The sequence below is a fragment of the Trachurus trachurus genome, assembly GCF_905171665.1.
Source record: "Trachurus trachurus genome assembly, chromosome: 12".
Classification (NCBI taxonomy): domain Eukaryota; kingdom Metazoa; phylum Chordata; class Actinopteri; order Carangiformes; family Carangidae; genus Trachurus; species Trachurus trachurus.
In genome coordinates this window covers 19,526,564-19,548,846 of record NC_139908.1, presented here as the reverse complement: position 1 = coordinate 19,548,846, position 22,283 = coordinate 19,526,564, and the positions used below count along the sequence as shown (strand labels likewise).

The 22,283-nt window shown below is 40.3% G+C and overlaps 1 protein-coding gene across 1 annotated transcript in view; it reads right to left on the bottom strand.

Moving 5' to 3' along the window:
* The window catches only part of epha5 (EPH receptor A5), a gene marked incomplete at both ends in the record, with an annotated part of 63,961 nt that overhangs the window by 15,401 nt on the left and 26,277 nt on the right, over positions 1-22,283 (bottom strand). Inside the window, 7 exons of the mRNA XM_083982888.1 lie at positions 977-1,044; positions 4,550-4,652; positions 4,833-4,902; positions 5,143-5,232; positions 6,185-6,309; positions 13,706-14,044; positions 14,135-14,290. Of these exons, the coding sequence (XP_083839014.1) occupies positions 977-1,044; positions 4,550-4,652; positions 4,833-4,902; positions 5,143-5,232; positions 6,185-6,309; positions 13,706-14,044; positions 14,135-14,290 (951 nt within the window). The remainder of the gene's footprint in view (positions 1-976; positions 1,045-4,549; positions 4,653-4,832; positions 4,903-5,142; positions 5,233-6,184; positions 6,310-13,705; positions 14,045-14,134; positions 14,291-22,283) is intronic.

The window sequence follows — 22,283 nt, the reverse complement described above, 5'->3', positions numbered from 1 at the left end:
ACGGTGCGCGCGGAGGCTCATAAATGTAGTGTGAAAACGCTTCGCTTTTCCAAAACTCCTCGTTGTCCCTTTAATAAAGAAGATATGACTAAGTGAGGACAGGCAAATTTCAAAGTTAATCAACATCAAATTAACTTCCCAATATAAAGTCTGCAAAAAGAGTCTCAATTGTCTCTGAAACAAATCTATGTGAATGAACGAAGAATTTATAAAAGAATTCAAGCACTAATCAATATAATTTCTGATGTTTTCTTATATTAAGACATAAGTCTTTACAGTTTCTATTCTAACATTGTTATGATTCACGTAATTAGTCACTTAATTTGTTGTTCTTATGTGATTAAATACACCGAACCCCTGAGGTCTTTATGATTATTCTACAGTTTGAAAACATCACACCCTACTGAGAGTACTTATTCAAACTACTTCATCTTGACAAAATGCAACGATTCATCCCTTTAATTTATCCCTTAAAGATGAAGTCACTTATTTGACAATTTTTTTTTTTTTTTTTTGAATCTCTTCATTCGTGGTGTAAATCAGTATGGCAGATTGCCACACGTATTGGCACACTAAGTGTTTCTGCTAACTTCTCGACAGCTGATGTTTCTGTCAAGGTCGGCTCTGATGCCAACAGATGGATAGCGAAACTGTGGCCAAATATATAAAGCTGTCACAACCTATAAATCATCAGCGTCCTCTACCAACCTATCTGCCATAGAGAGGGTTTTGTAACTGTGTCAGTCAAAGAATAGCTCCCAGTACAAAAGACTGTCAGCGGCACTGGTTTCCCCACACATGCACGTGGCCCTACAGGGATGGACAAACTCGTAGAGACGTGGCCGCTGTCTGAACCCTCGACTGTACATGTAGTTTAAACTTTGGATGAACTCGCCCACACACACACACAGTCAGATATACTATATATATCCACACTGACACACAAACAGAAAAGGTTTGGGCTTTCTAAACTTACTGTGACCATTGTGAAAGTGCATCTTCTCTTCTTCAGGATCCTGTTTCGCTTTGCTGTAGCCGCACCTCCTGAGAGGGAAGAGATCCAAACACATTACTGTCAGAGTCATGTCATGTTGCAAAGGCACCTTGTGTTTTTACAGCTACAATTGTAGTTGTAGGATTTTTTAACATCAGAAAATATTCAGCTACAGAGGCGAATTGCCCTTAAAATGGTCTAGATTGCATTATTTAGCAACAAATGCATCATTTTTTAAATTTCTGGTACAAAGTAGCACAAAATATTGTATGGCCTTTTGCATTTTATCCATGGTTTATCTAAAAAGAGGCAAACAGTGACATTTACAAACATAGACAAGAAAGGATGACAGGGAGAGATCATGGTAAAGATAATATAGAATGGTCCAGACACAGTGAGGCAGACGGCACCCAACACAACACACCATCACAGTTGGATTGAAGAGCAAGATAAGCTTCTTCTTCTTTTTTTTTTTTTGCTAAGTTACATATCAAGGTTTTCAAAAAAATATTGCTGAAAATGCTTAAAAAAAAAAAAAAAAAAAAAACTACCAGTCTTTAAGATGAAAGCAGCGGACTGCAGTTTTCAAATAGTTTCATTTTCCAAGAAAGACCTTGTCAACAGATCAACTTTGACTTCTGACACAGGAGAAATCAGTCTGCTGCACTTTTTGATACAGGCCATGTCCACAATAAAATATTTTTTTGTCAAGTTGCTAGAAAAAGAAAAGGGTCATAAAAGAGAAATTCTTGAAACTGCTGCCTTGTCTATATCTGCATTCTATTATATTATGTGACATGTGTCTGAACAAGTGTATTTGTGTTTCCCTTTATGACTAAAACATGTATTGAGCTCTATATTGTGTGGATGTGTGAGTATATATGTCACAGTGTATGGCTCTGGAAGCTCCTGTATGTCAATATTTAGACATGGATGGAAGCATCAGAGATAATCAGAGATAACCCAGATTAAACATGAGGATTGATTTTAAACCTGATCCTATATGAAAGCGCGCACACATACACAAACACACACTAGCAGCTACACACATGACAGAGCAGACAGATACCCACAGTCAAATTACTATGTTTTGTGCAGTAAAAGCAACGATTTATATTCAACCTGTGCAACTAGGAGTCAATTTTTCAGTTTTCCATTTTTCAGTTCTCGAAGACAAGAAGTGCATGGAGAAATGAACACGAACACACACACACAGACACACACGGGTCATGTCCAAGTCTTTCTCATCATGGTTCTCTGTAGGATAGCCAGGCTTGGCTGGAGGGGTTTGGTATGGGCAGCTGGATCGTCAGGGGGAGGGGGGTCTGCTGGACTGTAAAGTGTGTGTGTGTGTGTGTGTGTGTGTGTGTGTGTGTGGGGTAGCACATGTGTGTGTGTGTGAGGGGTGTATGTGGGGGGTGGGGGTGCCTGAGGGTGTTTAGTTTTGCCGGATCTGTTGAGTCAAGAGGTTTGAACACGCTCAGTGCCCAGCCGGCCCTCTAACTTCCTGCATGTGTGTGTGTCTGTGTCAACTCATGCATACATGCATCAGTGCATATGTGTGTGTGTGTCTGTGTGTGTGTGTGTGTGTGTGTGTGGGGGGGGGGTTGTGTGTGTGTGTCTAAATGTGCGCTGCAATTGGATGTCTATATATGATTGTGTAGTCTGGAGGGTGATGCAGGAGGAGGGGAGGTGGGAATACAGTGGATGGAGGGGGTTGTGGTGCTTGTGTCCCAAATCGACCACCGGAAAATTTGGCATTCCTCCATCTCTCCTCCCCCACACAAAACCAGTGATCCTCCATCCTCATCCCTGTTGTGTTAAACCAAACTCAGCACTGTCTCTTCCTGATTTGCCTTCTAATCCTGCTAAACCTCGGCACTGCACCCACCATCTATTCATGTGATCAAGAACCACATGTTCACCATCTTTGCGAATGCATTTTTAATGAAGGTTGAAATAAATTACTAAAACGATGACCTAATGGTTAAGAGATGGTTCGGAAGCAACAACGAGCAACAATATGTTTGTGTGGATGCATGAAGATGCAGATGCTGCGTTACTACAAATGTGTAAATGAAGAGTTGTTACAAGGACAGACAACAGAACATGGATATGAATCTGAATTCACACTGGCTTTATGAGGCCGCCCTCAGCTTTGTTAATTACGGTTCAGTAAAAGGACATGGAGATACAGAATATAGCCTGTAATTAACTTAATAAGATACATTTCAGAGGGAATTGTGTTTAACAGAGTGAAAATCAGGTCGAGATGAGCCCACCAAACTCATACAAATAGATAAAAGCATTCAAACTACTTTACAGACATGAAACTGAATAATTTCCTCAACACATCAGTTAAATACATTCAGCTATTCTTTTGACTGAATATTTGTACTCGTACTCAGCGTTAAGTGAAGGTCATAGGAGCCCAGAGGCCTTCAGGTAGCTACAACATGAATGTAGCATTCAGTAGAGACCCAAATTTAGGTGAGAAACAGGGCATAGTTTCATTTTTTGCTAAGTGCTGCTAGTTCTACGTACAGTAGTGTTAACAGCTGCTGACCAGTCTTGCCAAGAACTTCAGACATGATTGAATTTACAATATCAAAAGGTGTTATAAAACCGACTCTACTTCCTCATAGCAAAGTGGATCTTGACAAATAAAGGAATGTAGTTTGATTTTGAAATTGTTAACTTTCTTCTACAATGGTAAATAAAAAACTACTAATGCTATTGGCTACGTACGTACTCATAGCGGGAGCAAGGACTTACTAATAGCTCCTTTAAGGAAAATGTGCTGGCCCACATGTATCACCCCTAAAGCTACATTCCAAAAGGCATCCCGTAATAATGACCGATTACAAAACTCCAACCGCAAGCCTAGGATGTAATCCCATAATGCTGCTGAACAACCCTGGAATATATGGGTCAGAAATGGGATTTGATATTTGTCATTTTTGTTGGTCAGCAAAGGGTCAGAGATGGATAAAGGGAAGTCCTCTGTCTACACAAACATAAATCCATGTGTATGCAGATGTCTGTTGTGCTTCTAAGAATAATAATAAAAATGATATTTTAAAAATTAAATTAAATTTCAGTTTTCCTTCAAAATCTCATGTACTGTACAGGATGGATCCTGTCTTTTTTAATGCAGCTTGTTGTTATTCCCTTGTTTAAAGAAATTTAAAAAATCAAATAATAATGTTGGTCACTGCAAACACAAGATATTAATGAAAATTAATTTACTAATGTGTTCAACTATCTGATTAGTGTAACTAAGTTTGATTCAACAATTACAATGCAACAGTAACAGTTGGTACTTCTGAATTGGGCTACATCCAGGGGATGTAATTGGTGTCTTCACTCGTTTTCCTATTTTTACTTTATGTTGGCTGGCACAGTTGGTAGCATTCTGTGTCTATCCACCCACACAACCTTGTTCTCATCGGAGATGTGTATAGGCTTAGAGTATGCACCTGCATGTGTATTTATATCCTGTACATGTGTTCCTGGTTTCGGTTATGTTTCCTCAGGTGTGTATTTATTTCTTACCGTCCGCTGAGCAGGAATCCAGCTACCACTGCCAGTAGGACCAGCGCCAGTGTGACGGCCACCGCCACTATCAAAGCCTGAGCGCGCTCACTTGTGGCGGTTACTGCCAAACAAAAGGGGATAAATAAAGAGTTTGACACACACAGTGCAGTGTATGCGCACAGACTAAAAAAAAACACCTGGCATCTGTTGTTGAGGCAGCCTCCAAAAGCAGGTGGGAGTCACAAACAAGCTGAACTTTGTTGTATGTGTAATGCTCTCTCACTCTCTCAGGTGTACTCACAGTAAGGGCTGGTCTGGAATTCAAAACGCCGGCTAAATGCGCCGTAGCCTGCTGAGGTCCTGGCTCGCACCTGCAACACATCACACAGTACACATCACATCAGTATAAAATATCACATAATATGACATATGTTTAAATATATGATTTTATTTAAATCAAACAAGTCTTTTATTCAACAGCTGGACTGTAAATTCTTTCACCTCTTTGAAACCCAAACTGTGCATTTTTTTTTATCACTCTTACATACCTATTTGGATGTTTTTTAAAATTCCATTATTATTTATCAGTGTATTTTTTATTCATATTTAACCTGGAAGATGTAGACGGAAGAAGGCTTCAGGCCCTCCACCACCATCTCAGTCTCCTTCGATTTTATTATAGTGTAACTGGAGTCTTGCTCCTGTAGTGAGAGAAAGAGAGGGAGTGTTACTGCAATTCAATCGCCTGCTTTACATATGTTTTGGTTTCCTTGATTAGACTGGTTTTGGTGCTGCAGTAATCATTCTGCCACCTTAAGCATCTCTGTGTGTGCTCACATTTTTCGCTATTCTTCTGCACATTTCTGTGGCTTAGCTACCTGTAGCGTGGTACATTGTGTGTGTGTGTCTCTGTGTGTGTGTGTGTGTGTGTGTGTGTGTAAGGATCAGTTTCCCAACTGTAACAACATCAGGTTTAAACGCAGCTAAATGCCCCCTCCATTAGCCAGAGGCCATTAGCTAACCACTGACCACAATCACTGCTCAGCTCTCCTGTATAGCTTTATTCTGACCTTCCCAGAAAAGAAGACATCAGAAGATCAAAGAGAGGAAAGAGGAAGGGCATGAGAACAACAATCTGAATGAAAGCATCACATTTCTCTTTCTATTCAATTTCAACTTTGATTACAAAAAACAGTTATATCTCTGTTGCAGAGAGTCGGGTTAGGGGGAACTGATTTAAAAGGCATTTTTCCAAGGCAGGTTTGTTTGAAAAATGCTGGAAACATCATACAATAAAAAGGAGTAAAGCAAAAATCCACTGGTCGTTGTCATGAAAAATCATCATATTCTTAAATGCACTGAGATTTTCAGCATCTTTGAAAGTTCATAGAGAGTCAGCCCTCTGGTACTAGTCAAAATGTGAAGCAATGGTATTGATGTAGCTTTTCAATACCATTAGATTAAAATAAATCCAAATGGTCATAAATGATAACCATCATTATCACAAATAGCATGATTTGCAGTTTGTTGACAGTAGGCAAATACAGTGTGGGTTATATATTGTTTACAGGAAACACAAATTGTATGAAAAATCTCTATGGCAAAACAAACAAACACTTTATAGATAGTGTACATGTTTTTTTTCTCCTTTACCTTTTCAAAATACTTGATCTCATACTCCAGGATGATACCGTTGGGACGATCGGGCTCGGCCCAGGAAAGGGCAATGCTGCTCTTCTCCGTGTGACCTTTCCTCACCACACTCACTGGGGACGGTGCTGCACACACACATACGCACACAAAGATATAAATACAACACAATGCAGACACTTGCAACCAACTTGAAAAGAAGAAAAGACTGCAGTTTTGTATGACGCAACACCGTGCAGATCTTTAGCTACAAACTATTTAACATGAACTCCTAATAAACAGTGAATTAGAGGAAAAATTACTGCTGTAAAGTCTGCTGGGTACAGTCATCTATAAGATGATGCCTCTTCCTTTGATGTTTACACGCGAACAGCTAATTGTATTGCTTGCTGTGATTGTTGTACATTATGAAATATTAAAGTAGAGACACATCATCAAGGAAGAAAAAGATGGCAAAGATGGCAATGTGCAGAGGTGGTTTTCCACATTAGAATTCACACTGTTTGTACAGTAGCATTGGTCTTTGCTGTTGTGTTATTTCTGTAATGCTGGGTAAGGAAAGAAAATAAAATAATAATCTGACATTTTCTGTTATATTTCCCCAGGGTTTCTGGTTTGGAATTCAAGTTTGTTTGTTCCCAAAGTTCCTCTGAGGTTGTTTGGCTTGGTCCATTCGGCTTTACCTCCATAAGTCAGACTATTTTTGGTTCAAAGGCAGCTCTGCCTCTGAAAAAATGTCCGTGATATGGCAAAAAGGTGCATCTGCACCTAATCACACCATTGCTAGACTAGCTAGAAATCCATGATCACTCCTTACATCTGACTTTCAGTATTTAGAGTACTAACGTCTACCTACGAATGCAGTGGCAAAGCATCAAACAAAAAAGTTCCATACAGATTATATCACATACAGTTAAAATCACTAAATTCTTCATGTTTTGGTTGATGTTGGAAATATTAGCAGATTTCCAAAGCTGCAATACCTCAGTGAAGAAAACGAAGATTTTGTGAAGTTTGTATTTTCATGAAAGGACTTCTTTTATAATTTATTCTGTAAATCATGAAGTCAAGTGAGCTCGGTTGTGTGAGTTTGCATCAATCATCGAACCACCGTGTTGTAACCTGAGCTCTTGGCCCATCTCTCTGAGGGACAGTTGGAGAGTCTCTGACACATAAAGAGCTTTTAACCAGGCAAAATGCTCCCTCAGGCAAGTCTGTGTGTGAGTGTAAGCTTCTACTGCGAATGCTAAACATCGTTTAGGTTTCAATAGCCTCAGCAGAACTCCACAGGGAATAAATCATCGCTACAAACACAGTAACTGTATCCTGAGTGGATGGTCGCACAGAAGTGTTATCTGCAACATCTTAAAAGCCTGAAACCAGAGACTGAATCACTCACACACATACCCACACACACACACACACACACACACACACACAAAACGCTTAAATGGTATAAAGGCTGGGATGTGATGATAAAAGTGAGCACCCCTTTTCCCAGCAGCTTAACGGGTAACAATACACCAAACTCTAAGTTTAAATCCTCCAAAAATGGCTGCAGTTTGCCATGCTATATTTAATTAAAAGTTTGAGGGTGTCACATGAGGTTCTGGATATTGTAAAGCTCTCTAGTGTATGAATTCTGGGTTATATAAATGAACTTTATGTGACATTCCACGAGTGAAAAGATGTACATTTGAATGTGGGCCACAGCAATTAAATATTAGAACCAACTGATCTGTTTTTCTAATTAATAGTTGTCCGTGCCAGGCACAAACCAAAATGTATACAGTTTACAAGGACCAAAAAAATAAAGAAAATCAGGGAGTGCTAGGTAAGAAACACTGTAACTCTGCTGTTTCCATACATTTAACACAGGAGTCATTTGCTAATTTCCAACCGTTACTTCCCAGCCTCGACACTCTCTTTTCACCAAACATCACAGTCTCAAAACGTCCATACATGTATACATATAAGTATGACACCCAAAGTGGCACCCTTCACATTCCTTAACATTAGTTAACAATGCAACACCTTTTAGTGCCACATCTCAGCTGATGAGACTAAACAAACAAGTCTTTTAAAAATCTGACAGGTCTGAGAAACGCTGAGAGAGAATGGGAGGTGATGGAGAGGAGGGAAGGGGGTGTTGAAAGAAGAGGAGGTGGGGACTGAAAACAAGCGGATGGGTTGATAAAAATGGAAAAAAAGTGACATCAAATATGAGAGAGAGGGGGAGACATGGTGAAGGAGTGTAGACGGGGACCCAGCAACACTTTCATTTTAGGAACAGCGCCGTTCCTGGTTTTAAACACTTCCCGAGTGTGTTAAATCTGCTAATGAACACATATGTAACAGTAACACAGAGCACAGATGAGCATAAATGCCTGATAATGTACACCGCTTTGCCCGATTTGTCCACTGATCACAAAGGAGAGAGAGAAGTCAGAGTTGTTTAACAGACGAGTGAGGCCCTTCAGTGTAGAGACCGCGGCCTCAGATAAGACCAATGCTCTCACTGTGTTGAACATAAGCTCCTCAGACCTCTATCTGTCGGAACCATCACCAAAATCAATACACGCCTTCAACTATCTGGTTTATTATCCTTTAACCACCCTCGGAGAATAACAGAGTTAGACCATGATGTAAGAGGAGGCAGAGAGAGGGAGGGCTAGAGAGAGAGAGAGAGAAAAGAGAGAGGAGGCAGATGGAGAGAAGGATGGCTATATTAAGGTTGTAAACTAGCGACGCTTTTCCCATTTCTTTTGTTTGCAACTCATCATCCAGACCTGCCAGCTCTATTAACTGTCATTCTCAGCCTGTCCGACACTTTCAACAAGTGACAGTCGTTTGGCAGCCTATCAAGGACCAACATACAGTACAGTACAGCGTGATGCGTTCCTATCAGTTGAACAAACTCATATTTCAGTTTAGTTCATAAAAGCCGTGACAGGGAGAGTGTTGAAAGTACAGGGCGTCTCCGTCTACGGCCAAAGGGTATAGGGCGTGGACCGGGAACATGTCCAGCTGGGGATCTCTGTTGTTCCAGCACGTCTGCACTACATCTGTCTTCTCACTGATAAAGCTATAAAATTCATAATAAAATACCTGTCCTATAAAACAAAAGACTTCAATCAGGTGGAGGGGAATCTTCTTATAATATAATTTCACTCTGGTCACCAGGGACAGTATTGACATGATTGCTGCTCTTGTTAGGAATAAGGAAGAAGTCCTGTGCTTTTTGCTGTTTTCTTTTGCTGAACACCTGCTAAGTTGCAGTGCTCTTCATTCTTCTACATGACATATTGATGTTTCTTCTCACAGCTATCCAGGACTGTGAAAAATCAACATCCTTTAACCCAAGGCCATTGACTGACACACTCAAAACATAAGATATCACCAAACCCCAAAAATGAAGTCACCCACTTCCTGCCTTATTGTGCTCCCTGACAACCTTCACATCTGTATCCTCTCTGCTCTGATCCACTAAAACATCCTTCCCTATTAGCTTCAGTGCCATTCGGGTCCAGCATCTGAGCATAAAATAAAAGTAAGACCCACAGCCTGAGCGCCAGACTGTGCACTTTACCACCCACAATGTAATGTAGTACGATTCATTTGATTAATAGCCAACAACAGCTAAAAAAAAAACAATGTGTGGGAGCATTTAGTGTGTCGTTACCTCGCAGCGCTCCCACACTGTGAGCAACATTTAAAAAAACCCACAACTAAACGACCAGGAATATAGACATAATAGAGCTGAGCGACCACAGAAACACATTTAATGAGTGTATTTTCATAAAGCTTGGGCTGGATGTTATGGTTATTGACCAATAGTTATCAATTCAAGCCCTCGCAGTGGTAAACGAGGAAATATTTAAAACATAGATGCCTTTGGATTGAAGGGAAGGCTCTGTAGTCAGTTTGGTGATTTATTTTTAATTTTTGAATGCATTTCTTCAATTTCATAGTGGTTTCTAGCGAGCCATCTCATCAAAATTATATGCACTGGAGTGAAAGGCAACATCAAAGCGGTGTAAAATACATGACTTGCCGTTTTAAGAACTGTTGCTGCACTAGACGCCGAGCGCTTTTGAACACCCAGCCCTCTCTCAGCCTTCCCTCTTTCCTTTACCTATCACAACCTCTGCATCGTTTCTCTTCCACAGTTTGTCTTCTCTACCTCCTGTCCTGTTGTTCCGTCGTTCCCTTTCCTCCTTCTCGCCTGCCTTTCACCCTTTCCTCCTCACGAGTACCAACACTTCATTATTCAGCGGGGCTTCACAGGGACACTGTGAAATCACCTTTTTCACGGATCCCTTATCAAGTGTGACACTTCCCACACATCAAACGGCAGATCCTCTGACTCTTTCTCTCTGTCTCCGTCTATCTGAGCGTCCCCGTTGCCCTCGTCTCTCTGTACTTTTGTCTCGGTACCTCTTTGCCTTTTTTTTTTAACCCTCACAAGCAACCACATGGTCATAATACGCAGCCATGCACAACACAACATGAAAAAAGGCAAAAACACAGATGCTTTCAATGCTGATCAAAGTCCTCATTGGGTAATTACATCTGCAATGCAGAGGCGAGTCCGGATCAGAGTATGTTAAGCTGCTCCTTACAATTATAGCTTCAGGATTATTGTTAAAATGATTATTCTCATCGCTTTGTTTCGATTTACATATATGACCTGCAGTGGTCTAAGTTCTCCCCACGCTGCAGTGAACACAACCTGATGGGAGAAACAGTCACATCAAGTAAATTAAGTTTGGTCTAAGTGCCACATCAAATAAACAGTGGTTGGTTAAATGTTGCATAAAGAAGCTGCAGCTCAGGGCCTCTTAGAGCAGCGGTTCCCAAACTTCTTGCACAAGGAGTCCTTAAAATGAAGCAACTGTCTCATCAAACCTGTTGTGACATGTTTCATATGTCAGTGATTAACAGAGTGTGCTCCTGTTCTCACATTATTTCAGCCAAAAAGAGTTTTGGAGGCCTAAAGAGAGATAACTATCTGGTGCTGGAAAGATTTGGGGAAAAAATAGCAAACAATAAATTGAAAGTATTTTTCCTCAGTTGTGTTAACCAATGAGACTGAGCAAATGCTTCATACTATATAGAAATACCCTAATTACTTTTTTACTTTAATTAAAGCATAGACTTAACATTTAGATTTGTTTAAATGCATATTGAAATCTTCAGGATCTTCTTCAATTTGAACTGAAGATAACAAAGCTGAGATTTACAGTCTTGCAGCTGCTGAACTACTTCACTGCATGTCCTTGTGTATATATTGTATACAATATTTAGAGTTCACTGCGATGACTATAATTTGAATATTTAACACGTTTGAATGTGAACACTCATGCTGGCACATATGTGATGAAATCTGTACTCCAGACGTATTGAACAGCTAACCATCACTACTCTTCCATCTGCTTCACAACTTGTAAATCCTCCAAGAATTAGCATTAGTTTTCCTGTCACTGAATTGATGCATTGGCTTGAAGTCTGTAACGACTTCAGGTGGAGAGGAGGTCATGTGGATGTTTGTCCTGGTTGTTGATCAACAGTTTATAGCCTAATCATCACCTCCATGATTAAGATGTAAATTTATCATCCTGATGGTTCACATTAGAAATATACTACATCTATCGTATCTTAGTCCATCTTGGAGGAGGGAATCCTCTTTAGTTGCTCTTGAGTTTTTTCCCCCCCAATGTTTTACCCTGTTTAAGGATTTTGAATTCAGGGTAAATTTGGGATCTGTGATATAAATGTAATTTGACTTGCTGCTCTAGATGAGTCATACACTGTTCAAGAAAACTCAAGTGATTTTAGAGATAAATAAAAAAGAAAAAGACAAATTGACCCCACTACCCCCCCTCCCCCCTCCCTTAATTAAGCCATTTAAAGTCATCAGTAGCTCAGCTGCAGAATTCAAATTAGTCAGAAATAAATGAAGCTATTAACTAAGCATGCTGCTTAAAAGTTGCTTTTACAGTCTATGCTCCTACATCCTGTTTAATAAATCTTATATCTCTATTTTTATTCTACATTGTGTGGATTTGCTTTAACCCCAACATGTGCCACAATTGCGAGTTAAAATAAAAACACGCCCTCGTGCAGCACGTGCCACATCCATGCCAAAGAGCAGTGCATTTTTTATCTGCCTGCGCCTCTGCCAGTCTTGTGTAATCTATCGTAATCCCTAATCTCCACTTGGTCCAGTGACTGTCTAACTTTAATCCAGCTACAACTCCAATAAACTGAATGTGAGTTGTGTAGTCTGGTGTAATCCACTCAGTCTGCTGACAGCAACAGTGACAACACAATTGAACGACCGTCAGCAACTGTCAGACAACCATCTGCCTCTCTCTCTCTCTCTTTTTGCCTGCCTTTCTCTCCCCTACACAAACAGTACCCGTACTATTACTACTCCTAGTACTACGACGACTTCCCACTATTCCTTGACTGCCAGTGAACCATCTGTTCAACAAATCAGAACAAACGCACTCCTTCAAAACTGTTTTTCCTCTAGCTTTCCCTCCAGATGGAAGCCTTGGGGAGGACCGCATTAATCTCAATTTTTTTTCTCATTTCATTAAACTGTGCGCTACCCATTTCATTACAAGCAAATAAAATAAAACTACACAAGCACATACCTCCTGTAAAATATAGACATGGGCTCCCACAGCAGATATGAACCCTAATCTCCATTTAAAGAGAAGCTAACAAAGCATCCCATATTTACAGCTATGGTCTGTAGTGGGCTCTTTCATTGTCCAATATTAGAGTGGTCTTTTATGTTTGGCCACTGTGAGGCTCACTTTGGTGCTGCTGGTTTAGTGCCATGGTCAAGTATAATCATAGTTTCTCACACAGAACAGCTACAAGTGCAAAAAAAGACAGAAACAGCTTTTTTCTTTTCTTTTTCCGTTTCTTCTTCTTAGTAAAATATTAAGTATATAAATAGTCAAATATAAAACCACAAAAATCTAAATGCAAACTTGTATGTTTTCAGCCTGACTCATCACCAATTAGCATGCAGAACACCTGCTACCACACAAGACATCCATCACACATCAGCCTGAAAATCAAGAGCTTTCTTTGTGCCACAGATTCCTGCAAAATTTCTGGAAATCTTGTTGATGAAGAGTACAATCTAATTGGGGCGACCTAAAAAAACAAAAAAAATTTTTACTGAGCAATGCTCCTTAATACAGCCATACAATCTGATCATCTGGTGTCTTTTCTATCAAACACAAATATCCGCGCCTGGTGTCTAGGGTGCAGGTTGGTCTGTGGCTGTTTCAATAAGGAGGGAAAAAAACAGTTGTGACAAAATGGTGATGATTCTGTTGGGAAATTCAGAATAGGCTTGAGTAGTATAAGGGGAAAACAGCAGTGACAGGACAGCTGTGGGGCTGATTGGAGCACACATAGGGAGGCTGATTGTTAAAAAAAGAAAGAAAGAGAGAAACTGAAGCGTATTGTCGTTTTTGTGACAGATCTGGTGCAACATACCTGCCTGATTGGTTGTCACATTAAGTGACACATACTGCTTGGCGTGGTCTTTGGCCAGCTCTGACACCCCGTTGACAGCCTCCAGCAGGAAGCTGTAGTTGGTGTGCGACTGGAGGTCGGCCACCATCACTGAGGTGTTTGACAGGCCGACGCGGCGTGGCAGGAAACGCACATTGGGGCCACATTCTTCCAAGCCCCTTCCGTCTGGTAAAACCTGTCGGCACAGGATGTTGTAGCGCACATCCTTCCTGCCGCCCGTCTCCATGGGGACGGACCACTCCAAGAAGACGCTGGTCTCGTTGACATTGGAGATGGCGTTACGTGGACCAGAAGGAGGGCCTGCAAGAGATGGAGATTAAATGAAGAAAAACAAATACATGTAGTGATGACATTGAGGAATTTGGTGAACAATAAAAGATATATCCTCACGTGTGCAGGCCATATTTGAAGGGTCTGAGTCTATCTTGTAGTATCCATCCTCACAGCTGCAAGAAGTGGCTCCCATCTGCCTGGCCACGCTGTGAGGGGGGCATTTACTGCAGGCCACAGACTCCAGCAGCGAGCGGTAAAATCCCACTTTGCAGACTGAACGGAGGGGAGGAGAGTGTGGATGGGGGTTGGATAGAGAAGAGATGAGATGATAAGAGTCGACATAGAAAGAGGAAAGGGAAGGGGGTCATGAAAAGGGAGGTAAAAAAAAGTGGGGGAGAGAGAAAGCAGGACAGCATGGTTACTTCCCTTAAAAAAAAAAAGGAGGTCAACATCACAGCGGTAGAAAAATTTCCCTGGGCGGTTGTGGTTGTTTTGAGGTTCCTCATCAGAGATACGACTGTAGAGTTGGAATTAAAAGAAACATTTGCTGCCTAGTTTTTGTCGCACATTTGTATTTTTCTCTTGCTTCTTTTGAAGTCTGATTTCTTCTTTTATCCCTCTTGGGATTATTTCTTTTATCCAACCAGTACAACCCTGCTCTCTTTTTAGTGTTTCCTTATCTCAGCCAAAGGAATAAAAAAACAAAAGCAAAAAAAAAAAAAAACTTCTTCCTGTTTTGGGGGTTTCCTTCTTATTCATACTCAGTCTTCAAGTCATTTCAGTGATCTGTAACCAGCACCTGATTGAGAGTTTGCACTTGTATCCGTACAAGATTGTACCCGCATAGCGACATACATGCGGGCAGCATACACCATCCCAAAAATAATAAGTACATTGGACGTTGCTCACTGTCGATTGGACCATTCTATGACTTTGTGACATGCCAAGCTACAAGATGAGACTGTTGTTCACTCATGACGGACAAATATGGACACATGTGCAAACACACACGTAATCTATGTACTGTACTGTCTAGAGCTAAACTTCAGCTCTGCTTACTACCTGTTGCCAACATGTTATATCGAATGTCATAAGTAAAATATGTTATATCAAAATGTAAAAAACAGAAAAAAGCAAAAAGAAAAGAAAAGACTATGATATGATCTATATACTACTTATGCCGTAACATATTATGTCAAAACGTGATAAGTAAAAGAATGTTAAAAAAAAAAAAAGGAGAAAAGATTATGATAAAGATTTTATTCTGTGGGTAATGGGGGCGGGACTAGATAAGCTTTTGCTTCTCCCGCTTTCCCTTTCGGCCATGTGCATTGTATTATTGAACTAAGATGAAGTGTGATGATGATGATTTAAATTGACATGCCCGAAATAAATAAATTGATTGATTGATTGCATCACCATATACAAACAAATACATAAAACAACCACATAGATGGACGCAATCTGTCTTTCACTCACACAAACACAGACTCGGATGGCTGATCTAAGTGGGGCAGGTAGACAGGAGGGTGACGCACTCGGAATGTTAACGCCGCGAACACATCAACAACCTCTGTCGCCATGGTTGCGCCCCCAAGCCAACCAATCACTTACTTATCACAGCATCATTTTCGTCCTGCATTTGCTGTCGCACTCAGACAGATACAAACCGACACATGCAATATGGGATAATGGGATATTGGACTTTTGATAAGCACAGATCCATAGAGTGTCGAGTCCTAGGACAAATTTGTGTTTCATTTATTGTTAAGGAGATGACAGGTGAGGAGAGAAATAATGGATAAGAGGGGAACGAGGCAAGGATGCCAGAGAGTAGACAACAAAAGAAAGAAGCTGTGTTATGTCTGTGTTTGTCCTCTAAGGGTTCCAAGGTTTCCGCCAACTGTTCCCTACCATTGCTGCGGTAAATCCCATTCCAAACTGCAGCTGTGATTAAGACCCACATAATTAAACTTTAGGTAAGAGGACAGGGGGATGAAGAACAGGGATAGAGAAAAATATAGGATGGTAAAAAAAAAGAAAAGAAAAGAAGATAAGATGGGAGAAGGAGAGAAAGCAAAGTTTACGAGGCGAGATGTGGGGAGAGGACGAAACAAAGGGAGAGAAAGGAGGGGAAGATTTGCGCGTGTGTGTGTTATGCGTTTGTGTGTGTTTCAGGCGTTAGGCGGCGGTGGCTCTGATTCACCTTGACGGAACCTTGGCCCGTTGTCATGGAACATTAGGTCTGAAAAATTCTCCCTCTGCCCTGGATCGCTCTGTGTCTCACCTCTGCTTCACACACACACAGACACACACAGACACGCACAGGAAGCTGCACATGAACACACTTGGCATGTAGGATGCCACACAATTATGCCACCTAATTATGAGTTGAGGCTCAAGACATTGCTTTTGAGGCATCCATGAATCTGGCCTAGTTTTGACTGAGTAGACTAAAACATCTGATGACATAATTCATGCTCAGCAGAGCACAGACACTAATGTATGCCTTTAGGGTTTATTTTATTCAGATGCGACAAGACGGTAAAAATGCTTTTATTCCGCTGTTTCAATTTGTTGGTTCATTTTTATTAGGAGTGGATACATGCAGAAATTAGGATCCACATCTATTGTATTGATGTTTGCTAACTGTAACCAATGTTTTGTAATGAATTCCCAATGGCTGCATTGTACCCGTTGCAGACTATAACGATGCACTCGTACCTTATCAAAGTCTAAATGTGGGTTCAGCATTCAGGGCAGTAGGACACACCTGATCCTTTGTCTGCTTCACACATGCACACAGACGCACACACACGCACGCACGTTTTCTGGTTGCATTCAGATTTATTGCCGTTGTCTGGCGTCTAGCTCTCCTTGTCTTCATCCTCCAAACCCCCACGGCCAAATCAATAAAAATGGGGTGGCAGCTCATTTCACATATACAGACACACAGGCACACACGCACACAGTGAAGTATAGCAGAGAGCGGCAGAGAGGCGAGAAGAAGTATTGGCGAATAAAAAACTGCTTTGAGTGTATTAATAACTTCAGATAGTACATTCAGATATCGTGCCATTGTAACTGTAATTGCTTTTATTTTTTTTCTATCTATCTTTTTATTTTTGGTGCTGAGCTCTCTACCGCCTGGTGCGTCTCTGCTGCACTCCCCAAAGATCACCCGTCAATCAAACAGTATGGTGTGGGCACAGTGTGGTACTATAATGGCTCCTTACTTAGATTTCCTGTTGATCAAGTTTTGGGTTTGTATATATATTTTTTGTGTTATTTGCACGTTGGCCACAGACACTGCCAACTGTCAGTGCTGCACTACTCTAGCTTTTCTGTTTACTCCACACAAACTTGGAACACATCAGATACTGTTCACTCACTAAATGGGGATTTTTTTGAAAGGGAAAGGGCATTTTCTGGCATTTGGAATATGTAAAATAAAACATAATTTATTAGAGCTGGAAAAATCTTGCTGTAACATTGGTAGTGATACAGAGAATGAGCAACAAACAGACATTTGCATAGACATTAGCTGAAAATGTGGTGTCAAAGATTAGATGAGGCGTTTTGATTCAATTAAAATAATGCATAGGAATGTCTCCCCCCTGGAAGTTGCAAATGATTATGAAAATGATATAAACATTTGCAATTAAAATGTGCAAATTGGTGTGAACGAAGAAAAAAAAAAGGCACTTTAATGAAAGTAAATTCCAGTTGACTAATAAGCACCAACGGAGTAGATGGAAAGGTGTTTATCATTGTTAATTCTAGCTCATTTCCATCTAGGGTAAATAGATTATCCATGCTCCATGCGCTACATGCATGCTCAACAGGCAAAGTGAACACGGAGAACATGTGTGGAAATTAGCTACATGCATGTATTGTAAGATATGGCATGGCAGCATGAGTGCAAATGACTACTTAGTTGTATCATGTTGCGTTTTTGACTGTTGTTGCCTAATTATGTGTCTAAGGATATTACCGCAAGCAAGCAAAAGGGGGCATGAAGGTCACTGCAGCCAGTAGAAGGCTGAAACTGGGATAAAGCGATTAAAATGTCACAGAGAGGAAATAAGAACATGTGTGTTCAGTGTGGGGATCCAAGAGCAAACCACAACTTGAGGGCAGCCTGTAAGTCCGATGTGGTATGGCTGTCAGGACCAAAATGAAGAAGCATACATGTTGGCTGAATGTCATTTAAATGCCAACCGAATTATAGACATGGGAATTAGTGATTGTTGCTTTAATTTGAACTTTATTACCACAGTGAAGCTAGACCTATTTGAGGATATTATACAGCCAAAACATTTAAGCTAGTTTTAATGTTCTGGATTGATAGCACTATATTGATATGATATTGGCCATGTTAGTGGTATGGGTCATGTGGTGGTGATATTCCATCGTGTTTAATTAAATGTTAGCATGCTAAAATGCTAAACCAAAGAGGGAACATGATAAGTATCACCTGCTAAACATGTTTTATTGAGTCACTCGGAGTATGTTAGCATAATAATGTCAGCATTTAGCTTCAAGTCCAGCCTGCAGAGCTGCTAGCAAGGTTGTAGATTCTTAGTCTTATTTCAAGATTAAACAATGAACAGGCTGTCAGTCATATAAACTGTAAATATGATCAAATAACCGCTCTCGATGGACAATTTCCAAATTTCATGCAAATTCATGCAAAACCGTCAATCTGAATGTTTTGGCCAAGGGTGAGCTTTAACTGCTACCAAACACTACAACTTTTAATCACACACAGATATCCTCACTTAATGACATTATACAAGTTATTTTTAAACATACCGGTAGTAATTCATATTCAGTGTATAATTTCTAGATTTAATTTAAAAATCATTCTTCGTCATTAGTCTCATTAGATGCTCTCCAAAGAAGGACGGGTGTGCGGTTAGATCTGTGGATCAGGTGCTTCAATGGTTTAATTGTCTTGAAGGGGCACACCCACTCATGAATACGTCGTTATAACCGATTGCACACACACATAGACACACAGACACTCAACCACACACACACATACTTCCTGTGGCGAGATTAGTTATGGTCATGGCTGGCTGACTGAAATGGCTCATTCCTCATTGTGAATGCAACATGAATAGACGGCGTTGGTGGTATTAGAAAGAGTGTGTGTGTGTGTGTGTGGGTGTGGGTGTATGTGTGAGTGTGTACGTGTGTTGCCCTTGGGCGAGCTGTCTTTCTGATGCCACGCAGCTCTTAATGCACAGCACAAAGGGTAAAAGGTAATTAATATGCAATACACACCAATGTGCCCGTATGCAATTGTGTGTGTGCATTTGTGTGTGAGGTTAATACGTAATTAATATGCATCACACACTGGCATCCCAGGCAATTAAGGATCCAGCGGTGTCCGCTGATGCTTCTTAATGAGCGTCCTCTTTAATTGGAAACATTTCACTGTAAACATGTTGATTTATATGACTGGCTGTCGTTTGGTGGGATTAAAGGCAGTAAGCGATTAAGGCAGAGTGGGAGATTCACACTTGTCTGGGGGGTGGGGGTAACCGCCACATAGGAGAACAACAAGAGGACACTGAGACTAGAGACAGTATGGATCCAAATATTGCAATGCATTCCCACTGATGTTTAATAAGATTCTCTCAAGACTCATAGATCAATAATCATTTATCACAAAAATTCAGACACACTATTAGAGCTCTTACAAAATCACAAACAACTCTTTGCACAGCTACATTTGCACAGTTTTTCTTCCATTGCACAGATTATGCATATTTAATTAGGTACATTTTTTTCTATGTATTCTATTTCAGTATTTTATCTCGTAACATACATGATTTTATATGGATGTATATATTTTTTCTTTTCTCTGTTTTATTTTGCTCTACTAATGTATGCCCTATATGTATGTCTGTGCTACTGGACACTAGAATTTCCCTTGGGATCAATAAATTATCTCTAAGTCTCTGACAGCCGTCACTATCAGTTGTTTAGCTGACCAAATGTTGTGTGAATTGGGCTTTAAGGTGCAGACACTGAAAACTAGAAGATTTAATGGAAACTTAAAATGGAGTACTTTAACATTGTGGTGTTGTTCTACTACCGTAAGTAAAAGCCATGCGTTTAAAGTACAGACACATTACCAGCCCAGTGTACTCAGTATGAAATCCACACATACTGTAATGCACACAGTTACTGTAGTTGCGGTATGTCAACTAGAACTTCACAATTCAGACAAAATAAGAACAAAAGAGCCAACTGGCTCAGACTGTTGTTTGCACATGACATCCACTTATATTTTCATCTTTCCTGCCACTCTTCCAAGTGTACACAGATTCAGCAGAACTGACAGAAATGTAAACTTTGGCAGAAGAAACAAAAAGAAATGGTGAGGCTGATTTTCAATACTGTGCCTGTGTTGTTATCAGATACTATTGTGAACCAATAAACCAGCCGAGGAAACACGGTAAATATCCTGTTCCTGTATTTGTCCCAGAGCGAGCTACTGGCCTAAGGAACATAAACACAGTGTGTGTGTGTGAGCGCCTATTTGTGTGTGCATGCACTGGGGTTTCATACCTTTAAGTATAATGTTGGTATTGCTGTGTTTGTGTGCGTGCCTCTGCCTGTGTGCATGTGTATGTGGCGATGCACGCTGATATTTGTGTATACTTGTGTGTGAACACAAACAAAGCTGGAAGATAATACCATAATAATATACAATCAAGTGAATGGGGTTTTCCTGTCTGCTGGATGACAGAGGAGGTCATTGTCTAGCAGCCATTTATTCTCACAATCTGACCACAAGCACAAACCAACAGGTCAGCGAAGGTCACAGCCGCAGTCCCTCATAAACCAATTTATTGCACCGGTGAAAGTCAAGAGGGGAAAATTAAACATTAGCCATACATCATCATGATAAATCAAGTGTCAACTTATGCTGACCATGTGTTGGGAAGTAATTCAACCAAGTGAATAACAACGACACCAGACTACATATCATATTACTATTCAGCATTTAGTTGACACTCATTTACTTGGGGAAAAAATGGGTCTCTAGCAAAGGACCAACAATTGTGAACAAAATTTTGCAGGCATCCACAAATTAGGTATGTAAGGGTCAAGATCTGAGAGCTACTATAATACTCCTGAGACATGTGATCTCAGCTAAAGGTGCAGGAGTAGACGTGATGTGATTGTGCATGAAATTGGTTGTGAACCTAATAACATTTCCTCTGAGCCATTTGAATACAAGCATACAAAACGTTTCATGTGTCCGTGTGTGTGTGTGTGTGTGTGTTTGTGTGCACATTCATGTGAATTTTCCAGCTGAATTATCCAGACGCTCGCTGCTGCTTCTGTATGAGCTTTGATTCCATTTTGCACCATTGTTCTGATTGCATTTTTAATGAGTCAGACACAACAAACAATGATCAGGTAATTAGTTAATTAAGAGACATTTACAGGTGTTTTTTTCAAGAGATAATTTGCCTTTTATAACAGAAATGAATTCATGGATAATGAATAATACTGTATTGTGGCTGGATTTCCAGAATTCCCAAACACAGAGTCCCCAAAGGTCAAAGTTTGAGTTTATAGATATATAAGCCGCCAGAAATGTATATTATTTTTTTAATAAAGAAGGTGCCTATCAAGGCTACTGTACAACATATGTATAATGCAGTTTTTCTAGTCTCTGTATCTGTGGCATTAGAGGCAACATTGAAATACAAAATGTCAGTCTTCATTTTCAGTACAAGAAGACAAAAAAAGTTAATAATATTAACCAGTCGTAAAACTGTAATTGTTTTCACATAGGGAAACCGTCACCTGACCTACATATGTTAGAAGTGCCCATAACTACAAGCCTAACCAGTCATACAAGACACTGCTGACTTGGCCACTGGAGACGACCAGGCTTTCATGGAAAGAAGCTGGCTCTGCTGAATGAAGCATTTTATGAATATTTCACCAACTGCAGGATTGTGTGCGTTTGTGTGTGTGTGTATGGCTGTACCTTGGTGTGTGCGTTCTTGTATTTATAGCTCTGTTAGGACATTGAGAGGAGTGTGAGGGTGTAAGACTTGGTTTTAGGGTTCAGAATCAGAATGGGTCAGACTCAGATTTAAGTTCAGCTTGGGGCAGTAAATGGGGTTATGAATCTATTTATGATGGTAGAGGCTGAAGTTGGCAGTCAAGACCTTGCACTGTGTCATTAAGGGTCCTCGCAAGAATAGAAAAAAAAAAAACATGTGAGGGTGTG